This window comes from Ranitomeya imitator, chromosome 3, assembly GCF_032444005.1.
Source record: "Ranitomeya imitator isolate aRanImi1 chromosome 3, aRanImi1.pri, whole genome shotgun sequence".
NCBI lineage: Eukaryota > Metazoa > Chordata > Amphibia > Anura > Dendrobatidae > Ranitomeya > Ranitomeya imitator.
This window is the reverse complement of record NC_091284.1, coordinates 331,375,219-331,392,223: the sequence shown is the minus strand read 5'-3', so window position 1 is coordinate 331,392,223 and position 17,005 is coordinate 331,375,219. Positions and strand designations below refer to the sequence as shown.

At 40.4% G+C, this 17,005-nt stretch overlaps 1 protein-coding gene across 4 annotated transcripts in view; it reads right to left on the bottom strand.

Moving 5' to 3' along the window:
• Positions 1-10,502: 10,502 nt before the first annotated feature.
• The window catches only part of WDTC1 (WD and tetratricopeptide repeats 1), an 87,559-nt gene continuing 81,056 nt past the window's right edge, over positions 10,503-17,005 (bottom strand). For all 4 annotated transcript variants that reach the window (XM_069756725.1, XM_069756727.1, XM_069756728.1 and 1 more), the window contains exons 12-16: positions 16,465-16,638; positions 16,142-16,377; positions 15,142-15,307; positions 14,812-15,004; positions 10,503-11,581 (exon numbers count right to left, since the gene is read on the bottom strand). In XM_069756725.1, the coding sequence (XP_069612826.1) occupies positions 11,372-11,581; positions 14,812-15,004; positions 15,142-15,307; positions 16,142-16,377; positions 16,465-16,638 (979 nt within the window). In that variant the 3' untranslated portion in view covers positions 10,503-11,371. The remainder of the gene's footprint in view (positions 11,582-14,811; positions 15,005-15,141; positions 15,308-16,141; positions 16,378-16,464; positions 16,639-17,005) is intronic.

The following is a 17,005-nucleotide window of genomic DNA, read 5'->3' as shown; positions in this document are numbered from 1 at the left end:
TCTGTAGAATCATTGTAGATCCATGTCCAGCTTAAAAGTGTCATTTCTGTAGCTTGGACTGAAGGACAGGTCTTTTTGTAGAACGTATTCTGCTATGCCTAAGGATTTGGAGGAAATGTTTACTACCCGGGAATTCTTACCTGAGAACGTGTCACCTGTACTGAGTCCATGTTTCTGTGGCCTGCGGATGCCCTGTCTAGTCCTCTTCTTTTTGATGGTCACCTCTATCTGCCTAAAAACGCCCAGGGTTGGAATTTCTTTCTGGCCTCTCCAGGTCTGTGTCGGATGTGGTGAAGTCCGTAGAGGATAGGTAGCCCTGCCTCGTGAAGAATTTTTTGGATGTAGATCTGTCCCGCCCTCTGTACACTCTATCAAGTTCGTAGTCTTCTAAGTCTCTCTGAAATTTCACCCTCTTCTTTTGTTCAGTGTCTCAACGGTGTTGGGTGATGTTGGTGTCTATTTTGGTTTTGAGGGAGTTGAATTCCTCCATTGAAGCAGTGGTTGAGACTTGACTCTCGATGTTCTTGATCTTGAACAAGATAAAGATATTATAATTAAGCCAGCAGACAAAGGAGGTACCGTCGTAGTGATGGATAAAACACTCTACAAGGCAGAGGTACATCGACAACTTGATGACACCACTACCTATACTAAACTGCCATACAATCCTACAGGTTACACTCAGACCCTTATTCAGAAGACACTAGTAAAATTCCAAACTATAGGTGTACTCGATACCAAAACATGTGAATTTTTGACAAATAAACACCATGCCATAGTGGCATCATCTGATTCGATTCTAGATCCCATCTCTATATACCTAGAGAAAATTCTAACACCATTGATTAAGAACACAACATCGTTTCTCCTTGACACAGGAGCATTCCTTACCACTATTCGCAGCATCAGCTCTATACCAGCCACCACCATCCTCGTTTCCGCCTATCCTCTTCCAACATGGACCCTACCCTCTTTGATCTGTGTTGTGACCTTCTCTCTATTGTGCTCACTAGGAACTTTTTTCTATTTGAAGATACATATTATCTCCAAACAAAAGGCACAGCCATGGGCTCAAATGTTGCGCCCCCTTATGCAAATGCCTATATGGCTCACTATGAGGACACCCTCATTTACACAAAGACCTTTTACGTACCCATGTCATAGCGTGGAAAAGATACATAGACGATATCTTCTGTATTTGGCATGGTGACCTTCCATCCCTAGAAAATTTCTTCCTCTTTTTCAAAACCTCCTGGCCAGGACTAGATTTCACTATGACGAACGACCCAAACCAGACTAGTGTTCTGGATACTCTGGTAATTAATGATCACCTAGGTGATCTATCAAATGATTTATACTCAAAAGCCACAGACCGGACAGTTAGCTACACTATGACAGCTTTCATCCTACCAGAATGAAAAACTCTATACCTAATTCACAAATGAAAAGAGTTACCAGAATAGTCTCCAGCCCCCTGTTACAACAACAAAGAATTGGGGAAATGCAATCAAAATTCCTCCCCAGGGGTTATCCCCCACACACCTTTAACACAACCAATTATCCCATCAGTAGGCAACAATACCACAAGTCATCACATTCCATTCGTATATCATTATCATCCCTCAGCCTATATCATCCACAGAACTATGTGTAAATATTGGCACATTTTACAGACAGCTCACCCCACCGTTGAAGACTTAAAAAATCCTTTTTAACCATGCTTCAGACGAGCACGGAATATATGTGACACATTAGTCAGAGCCGACATCGGCCCTAATCGTACATCCACCACCACACAACGTTTCCTGCGCAACCTCAAAATGGGCACATTCCCCTGTCTCAACTGCAATCAGTGCAATAATGTTCTCAAAGGGGATACCATCTATTACCCACATACAGGCAAGCAGAATAACATAAAAAATTCTTTGACCTGTGACTCGAATTTCGTAATATACTTGATTAAGTGCCCCTGTGGTCTTCTGTATGTGAGTGAGACTATCCATCCAATCAAAGACTCAAAGATTCTCGAAGCATAAATCCACCATCTACTACTCCCATCCCACATCACTTTATTTCCAGAGGCCACAACCTGTCACAGCTAAGGTTTCAAATAACTGAACATGTTTCACCTCCCCGCAGAGGGGGGGACCGTATCACAATACTGAAACGAAGGAAAGCGTTCTGGATCCATGAGTTAAATACCCTGGCTCCCAAAGGACTTAACAGATTATGATTTGCAATCACTTATGTAAACATAGATATTTGCTTGCCCATGTATGATATTTTCTTGTCTTTCTATGCATTACTCGATGCAAGCTTTATTGTTATTTTTTAGTCTCTCATACATATTTTCTCATTTTGCAGGGCAGTCTCTATTGTATGTTCTCCGCACCTCATCTCTCCCATATCACAACTTCACCATGGATCCACAGATTCCTTCACAAACGCTCCTCCTCAACCTCTAAACTGGTGACACGCAAATATACGCTCTCTGGAACGCACATCCTCCTGCCTCACAGGTGGAACGGACAACGCCACCAGTTCCAGCCAGTGACATGCACGCGTCACTTCCGGTTAGTGGCTCCTGATTTCTGGCTACAGCACTAGCGCGTGCACTCTGTCATCTACTTATAGAGACTCCGGACACGCCATGATCACCCTCCAGACTTGCGGTGGTTGCCGCGTTGATGGTCACATCCTCACTCTCAATTACTTGGTAAGTTTTTGCACTTTTGGCCTCTAGATTATAGCGCCAATACAATGCTTACCCATTGCGTCTATTTACTTTAGATATGCCTATTAATTGGCTCCTGATCTCCAGCTCATCTTCTCTTATTTTGATAGGAGTCCTTGCACGTCCATGTGCACACCGGCACAATAATCACTGTTTCCCACCTCATGGACACTCTCTTTTTACCACAGATTATCAACCTTTACAGTGCTCCACACCAATTGTTGCTCCACACCAATCTACTACTTTTATTAGGTATGCCACAACATCTCTTTACCGCCGTCTGGTACTCATTATGTTCTCCTCTGAATATCTTTAAGGGTCAATTTTTGTTGAAAACCTCACTGTGTTACTATCCCACATGGACCATGACCTATATGTATAACTATGCAACACCTTGTATATACTCTCGTTTTTTGCTTGTCATCTGCATTGTTTATATTTTCTTATTTTTTATATTTAATTTCCTTTCATCACATCCACTGGAGTGTGCCAAGTACACACACACACACTATAACTTAAGGTTTGGGAACCTACTATCGGATCCTCCCCCAATGGCTGTGCTAAGCAATTTATGCAATTTTGCTAGGGCTCACAGAGGGCCACTTCAGAATAGTCCAATGTTTTCCTCTTAGCCATTCTTGGGTGTTTGTAGCTGTGTATTTTGGGTCTATCCTGTTGCACGACTCATGACCTACGACTGAGACTAAGCTTTCTGACAGTGGGCAGCACATTTCTTTCTAGAATCCCTTGATAGTCTTGAGATTTCATTGTACCTTGCACAGATTCTAGACACCCTTTGCCAGATGCAGCAAAGCAGTCCCAGAACATAACAAAGCCTCCTCCATGTTTCACAGTAGGGACAATGTTTTTGTCTTGATATGCTTCATTTTTCCATTTGTGAACATAGAGCTTATTTGCCTTGCCAAAAAGTTCCATTTTTGTCTCATCTATCCATAGGACATTCTCCCAGAGGCTTTGTGGTTTGTCAACATGTAGTTTGGCAAATTCCAGTCTGGCTTTTTTATATTTTTTTTTTCAACAATGGTGTCCTCCTTGGTCGTCTCCCATGAAGTCCAAAATCTGTGGAAGCATGGTTGAAAAGCAATGTCTGACTTTCATTTGTTCATTTTCATAGATCTTTTATTTATGATTACTTTTGTCAGATTCAAGTTATTTCTATGACCATTGTGGGTTTTTCTGTAATTAAATGAGGGATACCAATTTGACCACGTGTGTATAGGAGAAGGCCTATACACAGCAAGGGAAGGGAAGATTCCAGGGACCTGCCTCGGACTATTCAATCAAAACACATAGTCCTCAGCACACTTTTCAAAGTACTGTATGTTTGTTTCTGAAACGTTGCAGCATTTTCAGATTTTTGCAGAGGAAACATGCATAGCTGCAATAACATATCCATGTCTGATCAGACATCAAAAATCAGGTGGAGCGTTCTCTTAGGCCGGTGTCACACTTGCGAGTACAATGCGAGAAACTCGCGCATCAATACCCGGCACTGCCGCCGGAACTCGGGACTTGAGTGTGCGGATGAATGTATTTCTATGCAGCTGAACGCTCCGCTCCTGAATGCCGGCGGCAGTGCTGGGTATTGATGCGAGAGACTCAAGCAAATTTCTTGCATTGCATTCGCACGTGTGACAACAGCCTTAAAGTGAAGAACAGTAGACCATGGAATAAATAGAGCCTTTATAATTTATACCATAAGGTATTGTGTCAGAGAGCAAGCTAGCTTACACACTAAGATACTGTCCACACATTGCAGTTTTGTTGTTTTTATTGCATTATTTTCTGTGCAGATTTGTACTGAAGCCTCATGCCAGTAAAGTCTCATGTCTGCATTGCTTACTTTTTACATGCAGATTTGTAGCAGATTTCAATCTGCAGCATGTCAATTATTTCAGAGTTATTGCTGCAGAATTCACCCATGCAACAGGCAGCACGGTGGCTTAGTGGTTAGCAGTGTAGCCTTGCAGCCATGGGGACCTGGGTTCAAATCGTACCAAGAACAACATTGGCAAGGAGTTTGTATGTTCTCGTATTTGCATGGGTTTCCTCCCACACTTCAAAAACATACTGATAGGTAATCTAGATTGTGAGCCCCAATGGGAGCAGTGATGATGGTGTATGTAAAGCGCTGTATGAGTGAGTAAAATAAATAAATAAATACTAATGAGTGGTGGGAAAAAAAAATAAATAAATAAATAAAAAAAAAAAAAAAAAAATCGGGAATAAAAACGCATGTAATAAAACACACCTATTTTGCGCAGTGGTTTTCCTGCCAGGAGATGCAGACATTTCTGATGCAAATACTTAATGTGTGCACATAACCCAACAGATTTTTCCTGACATGCTGCTTTTTATCGAGTAGTTTTCAGTCTTAAAAGTGGTAAAGGGGTGGAACAAGATAGGCTGCATACAAGCAAAAAAACGATAGGGCTCACTACTACATTGGGATAGATACTACAATGGCTAAAGATAGAATGAATAAATGCCAGGCATACACCTGGAACTGACTTAAATAATTAAGAGGAAACACACCTAACCACTATCTATAGAATAACAAGTGTCAAACCGCAGTGTCCCAAAGAGACACTGGAGATAATATATAGAGGCACAGAGATATATACAGGTCCTTCTCAAAAAATTAGCATATAGTGTTAAATTTCATTATTTACCATAATGTAATGATTACAATTAAACTTTCATATATTATAGATTCATTATCCACCAACTGAAATTTGTCAGGTCTTTTATTGTTTTAATACTGATGATTTTGGCATACAACTCCTGATAACCCAAAAAACCTGTCTCAAAAAATTAGCATATTTCACCCATCCAATCAAATAAAAGTGTTTTTTAATAACAAACAAAAAAAACATCAAATAATAATGTTCAGTTATGCACTCAATACTTGGTCGGGAATCCTTTGGCAGAAATGACTGCTTCAATGCGGCGTGGCATGGAGGCAATCAGCCTGTGACACTGCTGAGATGTTATGGAGGCCCAGGATGCTTCAATAGCGGCCTTAAGCTCATCCAGAGTGTTGGGTCTTGCGTCTCTCAACTTTCTCTTCACAATATCCCACAGATTCTCTATGGGGTTCAGGTCAGGAGAGTTGGCAGGCCAATTGAGCACAGTAATACCATGGTCAGTAAACCATTTACCAGTGGTTTTGGCACTGTGAGCAGGTGCCAGGTCGTGCTGAAAAATGAAATCTTCATCTCCATAAAGCATTTCAGCCGATGGAAGCATGAAGTGCTCCAAAATCTCCTGATAGCTAGCTGCATTGACCCTGCCCTTGATGAAACACAGTGGACCAACACCAGCAGCTGACATGGCACCCCACACCATCACTGACTGTGGGTACTTGACACTGGACTTCAGGCATTTTGGCATTTCCTTCTCCCCAGTCTTCCTCCAGACTCTGGCGCCTTGATTTCCGAATGACATGCAAAATTTGCTTTCATCAGAAAAAAGTACTTGGGACCACTTAGCAACAGTCCAGTGCTGCTTCTCTGTAGCCCAGGTCAGGCGCCTCTGCCGCTGTTTATGGTTCAAAAGTGGCTTTACCTGGGGAATGCGGCACCTGTAGCCCATTTCCTGCACACGCCTGTGCACGGTGGCTCTGGATGTTTCCACACCAGACTCAGTCCACTGCTTCCTCAGGTTCCCCAAGGTCTGGAATCGGTCCTTCTCCACAATCTTCCTCAGGGTCCTGTCTCCTCTTCTCGTTGTACAGCGTTTTCTGCCACATTGTTTCCTTCCAACAGACTTACCAATTGAGGTGCCTTGATACAGCACTCTGGGAACAGCCTATTTGTTGAGAAATTTCTTTCTGGGTCTTACCCTCTTGCTTGAGGGTGTCAATGATGGCCTTCTTGACATCTGTCAGGTCGCTAGTCTTACCCATGATGGGGGTTTTGAGTAATGAACCAGGCAGGGAGTTTATAAAAGCCTCAGGTATCTTTTGCATGTGTTTAGAGTTAATTAGTTGATTCAGAAGATTAGGGTAATAGGTCGTTTAGAGAACCTTTTCTTGATATGCTAATTTATTGAGACAGGTTTTTTGGGTTATCAGGAGTTGTATGCCAAAATCATCAGTATTAAAAGAATAAAAGACCTGACAAATTTCAGTTGGTGGATAATGAATCTATAATATATGAAAGTTTAATTGTAATCATTACATTATGGTAAATAATGAAATTTAACACTATATGCTAATTTTTTGAGAAGGACCTGTATATACAGTGGGGCAAAAAAGTATTTAGTCAGTCAGCAATAGTGCAAGTTCCACCACTTAAAAAGATGAGAGGCGTCTGTAATTTACATCATAGGTAGACCTCAACTATGGGAGACAAACTGAGAAAAAAAAATCCAGAAAATCACATTGTCTGTTTTTTTAACAATTTATTTGCATATTATGGTGGAAAATAAGTATTTGGTCAGAAACAAACAATCAAGATTTCTGGCTCTCACAGACCTGTAACTTCTTCTTTAAGAGTCTCCTCTTTCCTGCACTCATTACCTGTAGTAATGGCACCTGTTTAAACTTGTTATCAGTATAAAAAGACACCTGTGCACACCCTCAAACAGTCTGACTCCAAACTCCACTATGGTGAAGACCAAAGAGCTGTCAAAGGACACCAGAAACAAAATTGTAGCCCTGCACCAGGCTGGCAAGACTGAATCTGCAATAGCCAACCAGCTTGGAGTGAAGAAATCAACAGTGGGAGCAATAATTAGAAAATGGAAGACATACAAGACCACTGATAATCTCCCTCGATCTGGGGCTCCACGCAAAATCCCACCCCGTGGGGTCAGAATGATCACAAGAACGGTGAGCAAAAATCCCAGAACCACGCGGGGGGACCTAATGAATGAACTGCAGAGAGCTGGGACCAATGTAACAAGGCCTACCATAAGTAACACACTACGCCACCATGGACTCAGATCCTGCAGTGCCAGACGTGTCCCACTGCTTAAGCCAGTACATGTCCGGGCCCGTCTGAAGTTTGCTGGAGAGAATTTGGATGATCCAGAGGAGTTTTGGGAGAATGTCCTATGGTCTGATGAAACCAAACTGGAACTGTTTGGTAGAAACACAACTTGTCGTGTTTGGAGGAAAAAGAATACTGAGTTGCATCCATCAAACACCATACCTACTGTAAAGCATGGTGGTGGAAACATCATGCTTTGGGGCTGTTTCTCTGCCAAGGGGCCAGGACGACTGATCCGGGTACATGAAAGAATGAATGGGGCCATGTATCGTGAGATTTTGAGTGCAAACCTCCTTCCATCAGCAAGGGCATTGAAGATGAAACGTGGCTGGGTCTTTCAACATGACAATGATCCAAAGCACACCACCAGGGCAACGAAGGAGTGGCTTCGTAAGAAGCATTTCAAGGTCCTGGAGTGGCCTAGCCAGTCTCCAGATCTCAACCCTATAGAAAACCTTTGGAGGGAGTTGAAAGTCCGTGTTGCCAAGTGAAAAGCCAAAAACATCACTGCTCTAGAGGAGATCTGCATGGAGGAATGGGCCAACATACCAACAAGAGTGTGTGGCAACCTTGTGAAGACTTACAGAAAACGTTTGACCTCTGTCATTGCCAACAAAGGATATATTACAAAGTATGGAGATGAAATTTTGTTTCTGACCAAATACTTATTTTCCACCATAATATGCAAATAAAATGTTAAAAAAACAGACAATGTGATTTTCTGGATTTTTTTTTCTCAGTTTGCCTCGCATAGTTGAGGTCTACCTATGATGTAAATTACAGACGCCTCTCATCTTTTTAAGTGGTGGAACTTGCACTATTGCTGACTGACTAAATACTTTTTTGCCCCACTGTATAAGGCGACCCAGATGATAGTAATGTGTGGTCCTAATGAGCTGCCTATTCCAAGATGTAGTCAGGCCGCTGTAAACGCCAAAGCTCAGCGGTGCCCATAATGAACATATACATATGTAAAGGTAGAGCACACCATAATAGGCTCATGTGTTACCTGTAGTCATTGTGTGTCCCCGAGTAGTGGTCCCAATAGCGCACCTCGACGCGCGTTTCACTGCATCCGCAGTTTCGTCAGGTGTGCTATTGGGACCACTACTCGGGGACACACAATGACTACAGGTAACACATGAGCCTATTATGGTGTGCTCTACCTTTACATATGTATATGTTCATTATGGGCACCGCTGAGCTTTGGCGTTTACACCGGCCTGACTACATCTTGGAATAGGCAGCTCATTAGGACCGCACATTACTATCATCTGGGTCGCCATATATATATATATATATCTGTGCCTCTATATATTATCTCCAGTGTCTCCTTGGGACACTGCGGTTTGACACTTGTTATTCTATAGATAGTGGTTAGGTGTGTTACCTCTTAATTATTTAACCCCTTAATGACCGCCAATACGTCTTTTAACTGACCTGAGATATAAGAGAATAGCCTCCCCATACAGATGACAATCCAGCATCTGTCGGTTGTACACTATAGCTGACAACTTGCTGTACCAGCCACGATCAGTATTTGCACCGTCCAAATCTGTTTAACCCCTTAGATGCTGCTGTCAATAGTGACTATATCATTATAAATGGTTAACAGTGTATGGGGGCTTCTTCTTTGTCACAATTGGTGCCCTCAGATCATGATTTTGTTGTCCTGATGTTTGCCATGGCAATTCATGACCAAATAGCGGCCTTAGAGTCTGACGGCTGTAGTAATCTGTTTAGAAGTTAGCAACATTTAGGTGGTAAAAATACACATTTTCATTTCTGTCATACCACTTTGCATTAATTCCTGTAAAGCACCTGAAGGGTTAATAAGCTACCTGACAGCAGTTTTCAATATGTTTAGGGGTGCTGTTTTTAAAATGGTATCACGTTTGTGGGTTTCCCAATATATGGGACCCCTAAAGTCACTTCAAACATGGATAAGTCCCTAAAAAAATAAATTTTTTTGAAAAAATGAAAAATTGTTGGTACATTTTTAAACCTCCTAAAATGCTAACAAAATAAAATAACATTTTACAAATGGTGCTGATATAAAGCAGACATGTGGGAAATGTTATTTATGAATGGTTTGCTGTTGTATGACTATCTGGATTAAAGGGATAATCATTCAAATTTAGAAAATTGCTAATTTTTTAACATTTTAATAAAATTTTTGATATTTTTTATAAATAAACACAAAAAATGTTGAACAAAATTTACCATTATCATAAAGTATAATGTGTCACGAAAAAACAATCTCAAAATCACTGGGATTTGTTGAAGCGTTGCAGAGTTATTACCACATAAAGTGACACTGGTCAGATTTCAAAAATTTGGCTCGGTCACTAAGGGGTTAAGTCAGTTCCAGGTGTATGCCTGGCATTTATTCATTCTATCTTTAGCCATTGTAGTATCTATCCCAATGTAGTAGTGAGCCCTATCGGTTTTTTGCTTGTATGCAGCCTATCTTGTTCCACCACTTTATTTAGGGCAATGATATGTTAATGTATTTATAATCTTTAATATTTTGAGTATATATGTCTTTATTTGTTTGTTTAATAAATGTATATCTTTTTACATATTTGCACCTTCCTTGTGCTCTATTGGTCTCATGTTTACTAGTGGAAGGGATCACTTGGTGATCATATGTTTGGCTGTTCGATAGAGTTGTTAAAAGTGGTAAAGGTTTGATTCCATAAATTCAGTTTTCAGTATGCAGGCAGAAAAAGGATTTAGAAACCAATCACATCTGCTCAGAAATAAAGAACTTTTTTATTTGTAGATGTCCATCGAATACAAATTGAGCAAAGGTCACTGACAAGTCAAAGACAGCTTTTCCGATTAGAAAAGTCAAAAGTCAGGAAGCAATGGTACTGGAAGCAGAAAACTCTTCCACTGGTTGTGAGATTGCAAATGTAGAACAGCATTATTATGAACCTATAGTAATAAACCAACTAGTTTGGTCTAGACAACATTGTAGACCATCAACCAAGGTCTTCACATTAGTCAAAACTAGGTATAACACTTACAGACTGCTTTGAGATGGTAAAATCTAGAAACACAGTCTTAAACAAAGTCAGCAAGGCCTACCACACCACTGTGTGTAACCTTAATTCATTTTGATAGACAAGCTCAAAGGTCAAATATCCTAGGCACCACTCGATAGTCTAGATTATAGCAATCTCTGCAATCTCTGTTAGCTGCCTCAAGCATTCATAGTAGCTCTTCAAATGATGTAGGTTCAGTCCAACTTGTAAAACTTCAAACAAAATGCAAGGTATCCAGAAAAATAGCACACATAGGTACTATTACCTTTTTTTTGTGTCAAATCAATTACGACAATCCTTGTTAAAATAACAGAATGCTTTGGGCAGAGATCAAATTTTAGGAGCATCCAAATTTTAGGAGCTTAGGGGTGGCACGATTGTTAGTTAAGAGGTTATATTCAGTGGTGGTGTTGATGTGGAAGGACTCCACCTTTCCTATCATTGTCATTATGAGGTATTGGTCTATACAGATTTTTTTCAAAGCAAGACGAGCGGCCATTAAAATATGGTCAAGCTTGTCTTTTATAAAGGTGTGTACAACCCTAATCCCACACACATCCCTCCTGTAAAGGTTAGCTGGTCCGGCACTGCACTTGTCCCTCTGTAGAATCCTCATCATCTGAACCTCCAACACCTGATGCTGCACCTCCTCCGCTAAGTCCTGTAATTCTGTAACCCATGTTCAGAAGCATTACTTCCAGGGGGTCAGCATTCATTCTTCTTTGGTTAGCTTGACAAGCACTCTCCATGTCTTGTACCACTCGTTTGTCAGGCCCTTCAGTCTGCAAGTAAAGAGAATGTTTCTTTGAGTAAAGTACACTTAACATTTCATTACATTAAAAAAAAAAAACATAATACATTTAACATGGAAAAAAAAAATCAGAGCTCTTTCGTATGCATAAGAAGTATTCTAGGAAAAAAGTGAGCATTTTTAAAAAACCAAGTTGACCCAGTGAGGTGGTTCTTTACAAAGTAATTTAAGGTGAGGAGATGTGCACAAAGTGTACAACTACCATGAATGAGTCCAAATATTATACAAATGGACTTGAATCTTTCCGCGGAAGGACATTTTTTAGCCAGTGGATCTGTAAGTAAAAGTTCAGGGCTTTAGAAACCCATCGCTCAGAATCATTTCAAGAAGTTGTATTAAAAGAGCTCCAAGTTCCGCAGTGCTGAATGATGGTGTCCTGCATGATTGCAGTCCGAGACCATCAATGTCTCTCAGAGTTACAGTATGAACATTTCTCACATCACAATACTGTCTGTAACTGTATCCTGGGAGTCGGAACCCCTATCACTACTTAGTTAACCATAACGATGATAACTGGAGTTCATTGGGAAATAGATTTCCAAGCAGTAATTGTAGGCATGAATCATCATTTCCAACTAGTTACATACAAAATATGAGCATACAGTGGGGCAAAAAAGTATTTAGTCAGTCAGCAATAGTGCAAGTTCCACCACTTAAAAAGATGAGAGGCGTCTGTAATTTACATCATAGGTAGACCTCAACTATGGGAGGCAAACTGAGAAAAAAAAATCCAGAAAATCACATTGTCTGTTTTTTTAACAATTTATTTGCATATTATGGTGGAAAATAAGTATTTGGTCAGAAACAAACAATCAAGATTTCTGGCTCTCACAGACCTGTAACTTCTTCTTTAAGAGTCTCCTCTTTCCTCCACTCATTACCTGTAGTAATGGCACCTGTTTAAACTTGTTATCAGTATAAAAAGACACCTGTGCACACCCTCAAACAGTCTGACTCCAAACTCCACTATGGTGAAGACCAAAGAGCTGTCAAAGGACACCAGAAACAAAATTGTAGCCCTGCACCAGGCTGGGAAGACTGAATCTGCAATAGCCAACCAGCTTGGAGTGAAGAAATCAACAGTGGGAGCAATAATTAGAAAATGGAAGACATACAAGACCACTGATAATCTCCCTCGATCTGGGGCTCCATGCAAAATCCCACCCCGTGGGGTCAGAATGATCACAAGAACGGTGAACAAAAATCCCAGAACCACGCGGGGGGACCTAGTGAATGAACTGCAGAGAGCTGGGACCAATGTAACAAGGCCTACCATAAGTAACACACTACGCCACCATGGACTCAGATCCTGCAGTGCCAGACGTGTCCCACTGCTTAAGCCAGTACATGTCCGGGCCCGTCTGAAGTTTGCTAGAGAGCATTTGGATGATCCAGAGGAGTTTTGGGAGAATGTCCTATGGTCTGATGAAACCAAACTGGAACGGTTTGGTAGAAACACAACTTGTCGTGTTTGGAGGAAAAAGAATACTGAGTTGCATCCATCAAACACCATACCTACTGTAAAGCATGGTGGTGGAAACATCATGCTTTGGGGCTGTTTCTCTGCAAAGGGGCCAGGACGACTGATCCGGGTACATGAAAGAATGAATGGGGCCATGTATCGTGAGATTTTGAGTGCAAACCTCCTTCCATCAGCAAGGGCATTGAAGATGAAACGTGGCTGGGTCTTTCAACATGACAATGATCCAAAGCACACTGCCAGGGCAACGAAGGAGTGGCTTCGTAAGAAGCATTTCAAGGTCCTGGAGTGGCCTAGCCAGTCTCCAGATCTCAACCCTATAGAAAACCTTTGGAGGGAGTTGAAAGTCCGTGTTGCCAAGCGAAAAGCCAAAAACATCACTGCTCTAGAGGAGATCTGCATGGAGGAATGGGCCAACATACCAACAACAGTGTGTGGCAACCTTGTGAAGACTTACAGAAAACGTTTGACCTCTGTCATGGCCAACAAAGGATATATTACAAAGTATTGAGATGAAATTTTGTTTCTGGCCAAATACTTATTTTCCACCATAATATGCAAATAAATTGTTAAAAAAACAGACAATGTGATTTTCCGGATTTTTTTTTCTCAGTTTGTCTCCCATAGTTGAGGTCTACCTATGATGACGCCTCTCATCTTTTTAAGTGGTGGAACTTGCACTATTGCTGACTGACTAAATACTTTTTTGCCCCACTGTATATGATTGGTCCTATTTTTACAGACTATGTTGTGTGTGCATAGTTTGGAAAATTTGAAGGTGAAGACTAGATGTTACAAGTCCCCTATTTCAGCATTTTAGTAAGCACGTCCTCTTGCAGATGAAAACATACATTTTTTTTCCTTACCATACCATGTTCTGTTATTTTTAGAATGCAATTTCTTTGTAAGTCTCTGCTTTCATTAAAGTTTTAATTGCAAATGAGAGATTTCATGCATCTTTTGGAGGAAAAAAAATGGTTGGTCACAAAGTTATATGGAGGTGGCCATAACTACTGTGATAATCCTTTTACAATCTTCGGATTGTCTACTTTAAAGGAGTGATATAGGTACTGGGGCTAGATTCACTTTATGGGGTCTTAATCCCCATTTTATTCAGGTTATTTCTTCTTCTAAATGAGCTGAATTAAACTCAGATTTTTTCTATATCATTATCTCCTCTTAATAATAATAATTTTATTGCCATATCACCAACATTCAGTATATAGCAGCACTTTATAATTAAGCTAGTATATAGCTCCACATAAACCTCAAATATATACATGTGATGTGTATTTATTCCATGTGCTCTGGGCTCTAATGAAATACTGGTTTCTATGCCAGACCTTTTTGTTTATATGAAAATGACATAAAAATGGTCTCTGGTGTAATGTGCTTGTTGGCATTTACACTGGTGTGATGTATATACTGTGCGTTTAATTGAACAATTTAGACTTTATTTTTCAGAGCCACCAGTAATGCAACATTTACGGAAACCCCCCATAACCAATACCTCCTTCTTTAGAACACCCTAAAGATGATCTTAATACTATAGCAGGGGGTAATTGATGCCAATAATTGATCATATTCAATACCACGTATGTAGAAAAATCAATGATTTTAGGAAAAAAAAATTTCAACCAAACAATTGCTCTATTAAAGCAGAAAACTTTACAGCACATTAAAAAGTACATTCTCCCATACATATTAAATTGCTTTCAAACCTCAGAACGTGGGCTCCATAGTCTCACAACAGGGTCAATGCCACTTGTGGCCAGGAAGCAGTAGCTTGGATGCGGTTGTAGACAGTTAACAATTGACTCATCTCCTTGAAGGACCCTGACGAGAGCACGAGTCTCCTTCTCCCAGATAAAGAATGAGCCGTCATCTGAGCCGCTTACTATGTACTGTGCATTACTGGGAAAAAGGTTAATATATATAAAAAAATATATATAAAATTTTGCTTAAAAAGACACCAGACAAATAACCATGTATGTAGTAGAGTTAATATTATTGCTTCATGCAGAGATGGAAAAGCAAACAAATTATCTTACCTTCCCATGAAACTGGCTTCCTTTATGTCTGTTGTAGTGTTACAATGACCACAATACCTATGTTTATAATCCAAGCTTCTTTCTCTAAGCAGCAGCTCATCTTCTGAAAGAGAATCCTTCCTGTCCCCAGATCGTAGGCGAACAGAGGCTGCCTTTTTATCATCCTCTGTCAGGGATATACACATAAGAATAAATCATTCCTGGCTTAACCCGTTGAATGTTCGTTACTATAGCAAGCCATACAAGAGATTCAGACAGACATTTTCTGAATGACTTATTCATGGTTGGTCGGAGAACTTGGCTTCGGCCTTTATCTGTAACCTGGCAAGAGCTTCTATTGATAGGTGGCACATCTGTCATTTGACAACAACTCCAGTGGACAATGTCCAAAGAAATCAAGCATGTCTGATCGAGCTTATCATTAGTAGGTGCTCTAAATGTGTGGGGAAAAAGGGGGCCAATAACTGCTTGAAGTAAGTCACTATGGAAGACAAATGTATTTTGCATAGTCAGGAAGCTGTAGATTTATGTTAAATATGAAAACAATTGTGTCTATCCTGTGTGTTTAGTTGTCCCTTCTCGTCCAGCATGCCCTAAAGGCGCCTTTGTAGGAACTGTAACTCAGTATCACAAACACAGAGAATGAAACTGCAGCTGCATCCCCCTCCTCTCTTGTCTACTACTTACCACATGATTCTAGTTTATTCTTTTTTTTTTTTTTTTTTTTTAGGGAAAAAAGGTTAGTGAACGTTTCTAGAAGCTGACATTTCTCAATCGCTACTTGTGTGTACTAGGATCTAGCTGAGCAAGGGTAATATACCACAAAAGTGTTTTTGCAGTGAAATGTTCAGTTATGGGTATGCACAGCTAATAATGTTGTAGGTGGAATTTGATGGACTTGTATCTCCTTTCAATTTTAAAACTATGAAACGGTTCCTATGAAACTGAAATCAATAAGCGCAGTACCAGCACTTTTACAGATAATACAGGTCCGACTTACGGTTTTCATTTTTGGAGAATAAGGCAACCCTTATGTCCCTGTCAAGAGCATCACATGCACTGCTTTGGGCTTGTTCTGGAAACTTTGTCTTAAATTCCTCCAAACAATCCAGCGCTTCAGAAACATAGCGCAACTCAAACAGGCATCGTGCCAGACGAAAGTGTGCTTTCAAATGGGCTGGGTTTAGTGCCAGTGCTTGCAAGCAGTCTCTCAATGCATCATAGTGATCTCCATCCCTAGCATTGTAACACAAAGTGAGACAAAGCATCAGATAAAACTCTGCGTCCATCTAATGGCTCAATACCAGAATCTAGTCTTCTCACCACTTCCGCTTCATGTATGCGGCAGCACGATTTCCAAACAACATGGCGCTGCGAGGTGCCCTCTGCATAGCTTGGCTGTAAAGTTCAATAGCCTGGCTCCATTGCTGCTGAGCAAATGCATCATTAGCTTTCTGTTTCACCTTTTCCAGATAGGGTGGAAGCTCATTTGTTGACCTAGTACAAAGTCAGTAAAACAATTCTGAATCTATAGAAAGCATGGGTAATTTAAAAGGGTACAATATATGAACACATACAATAACATATTGAAGCAAAAGCAAAAAGTGCTGTTGAAAATGGCTAAATTGCAGGAAAAGGTTTGTCAAACAAGATGGGATATTTTTTGTCTCATAGAACAAAATATTCAATGGTGTACTTCCCACAGAATGCTGTATATGTATACCCCCCCAATGATTGGTAGAATGTGTACACATGCAATGTGATCTCCAATTAACCCTCACCAACCCCACCCCCAAAAAATAATAATGATAATCGTTCAATAACAGTAGTTTATATGAATATCAAAATAACTGTATTAAAAATA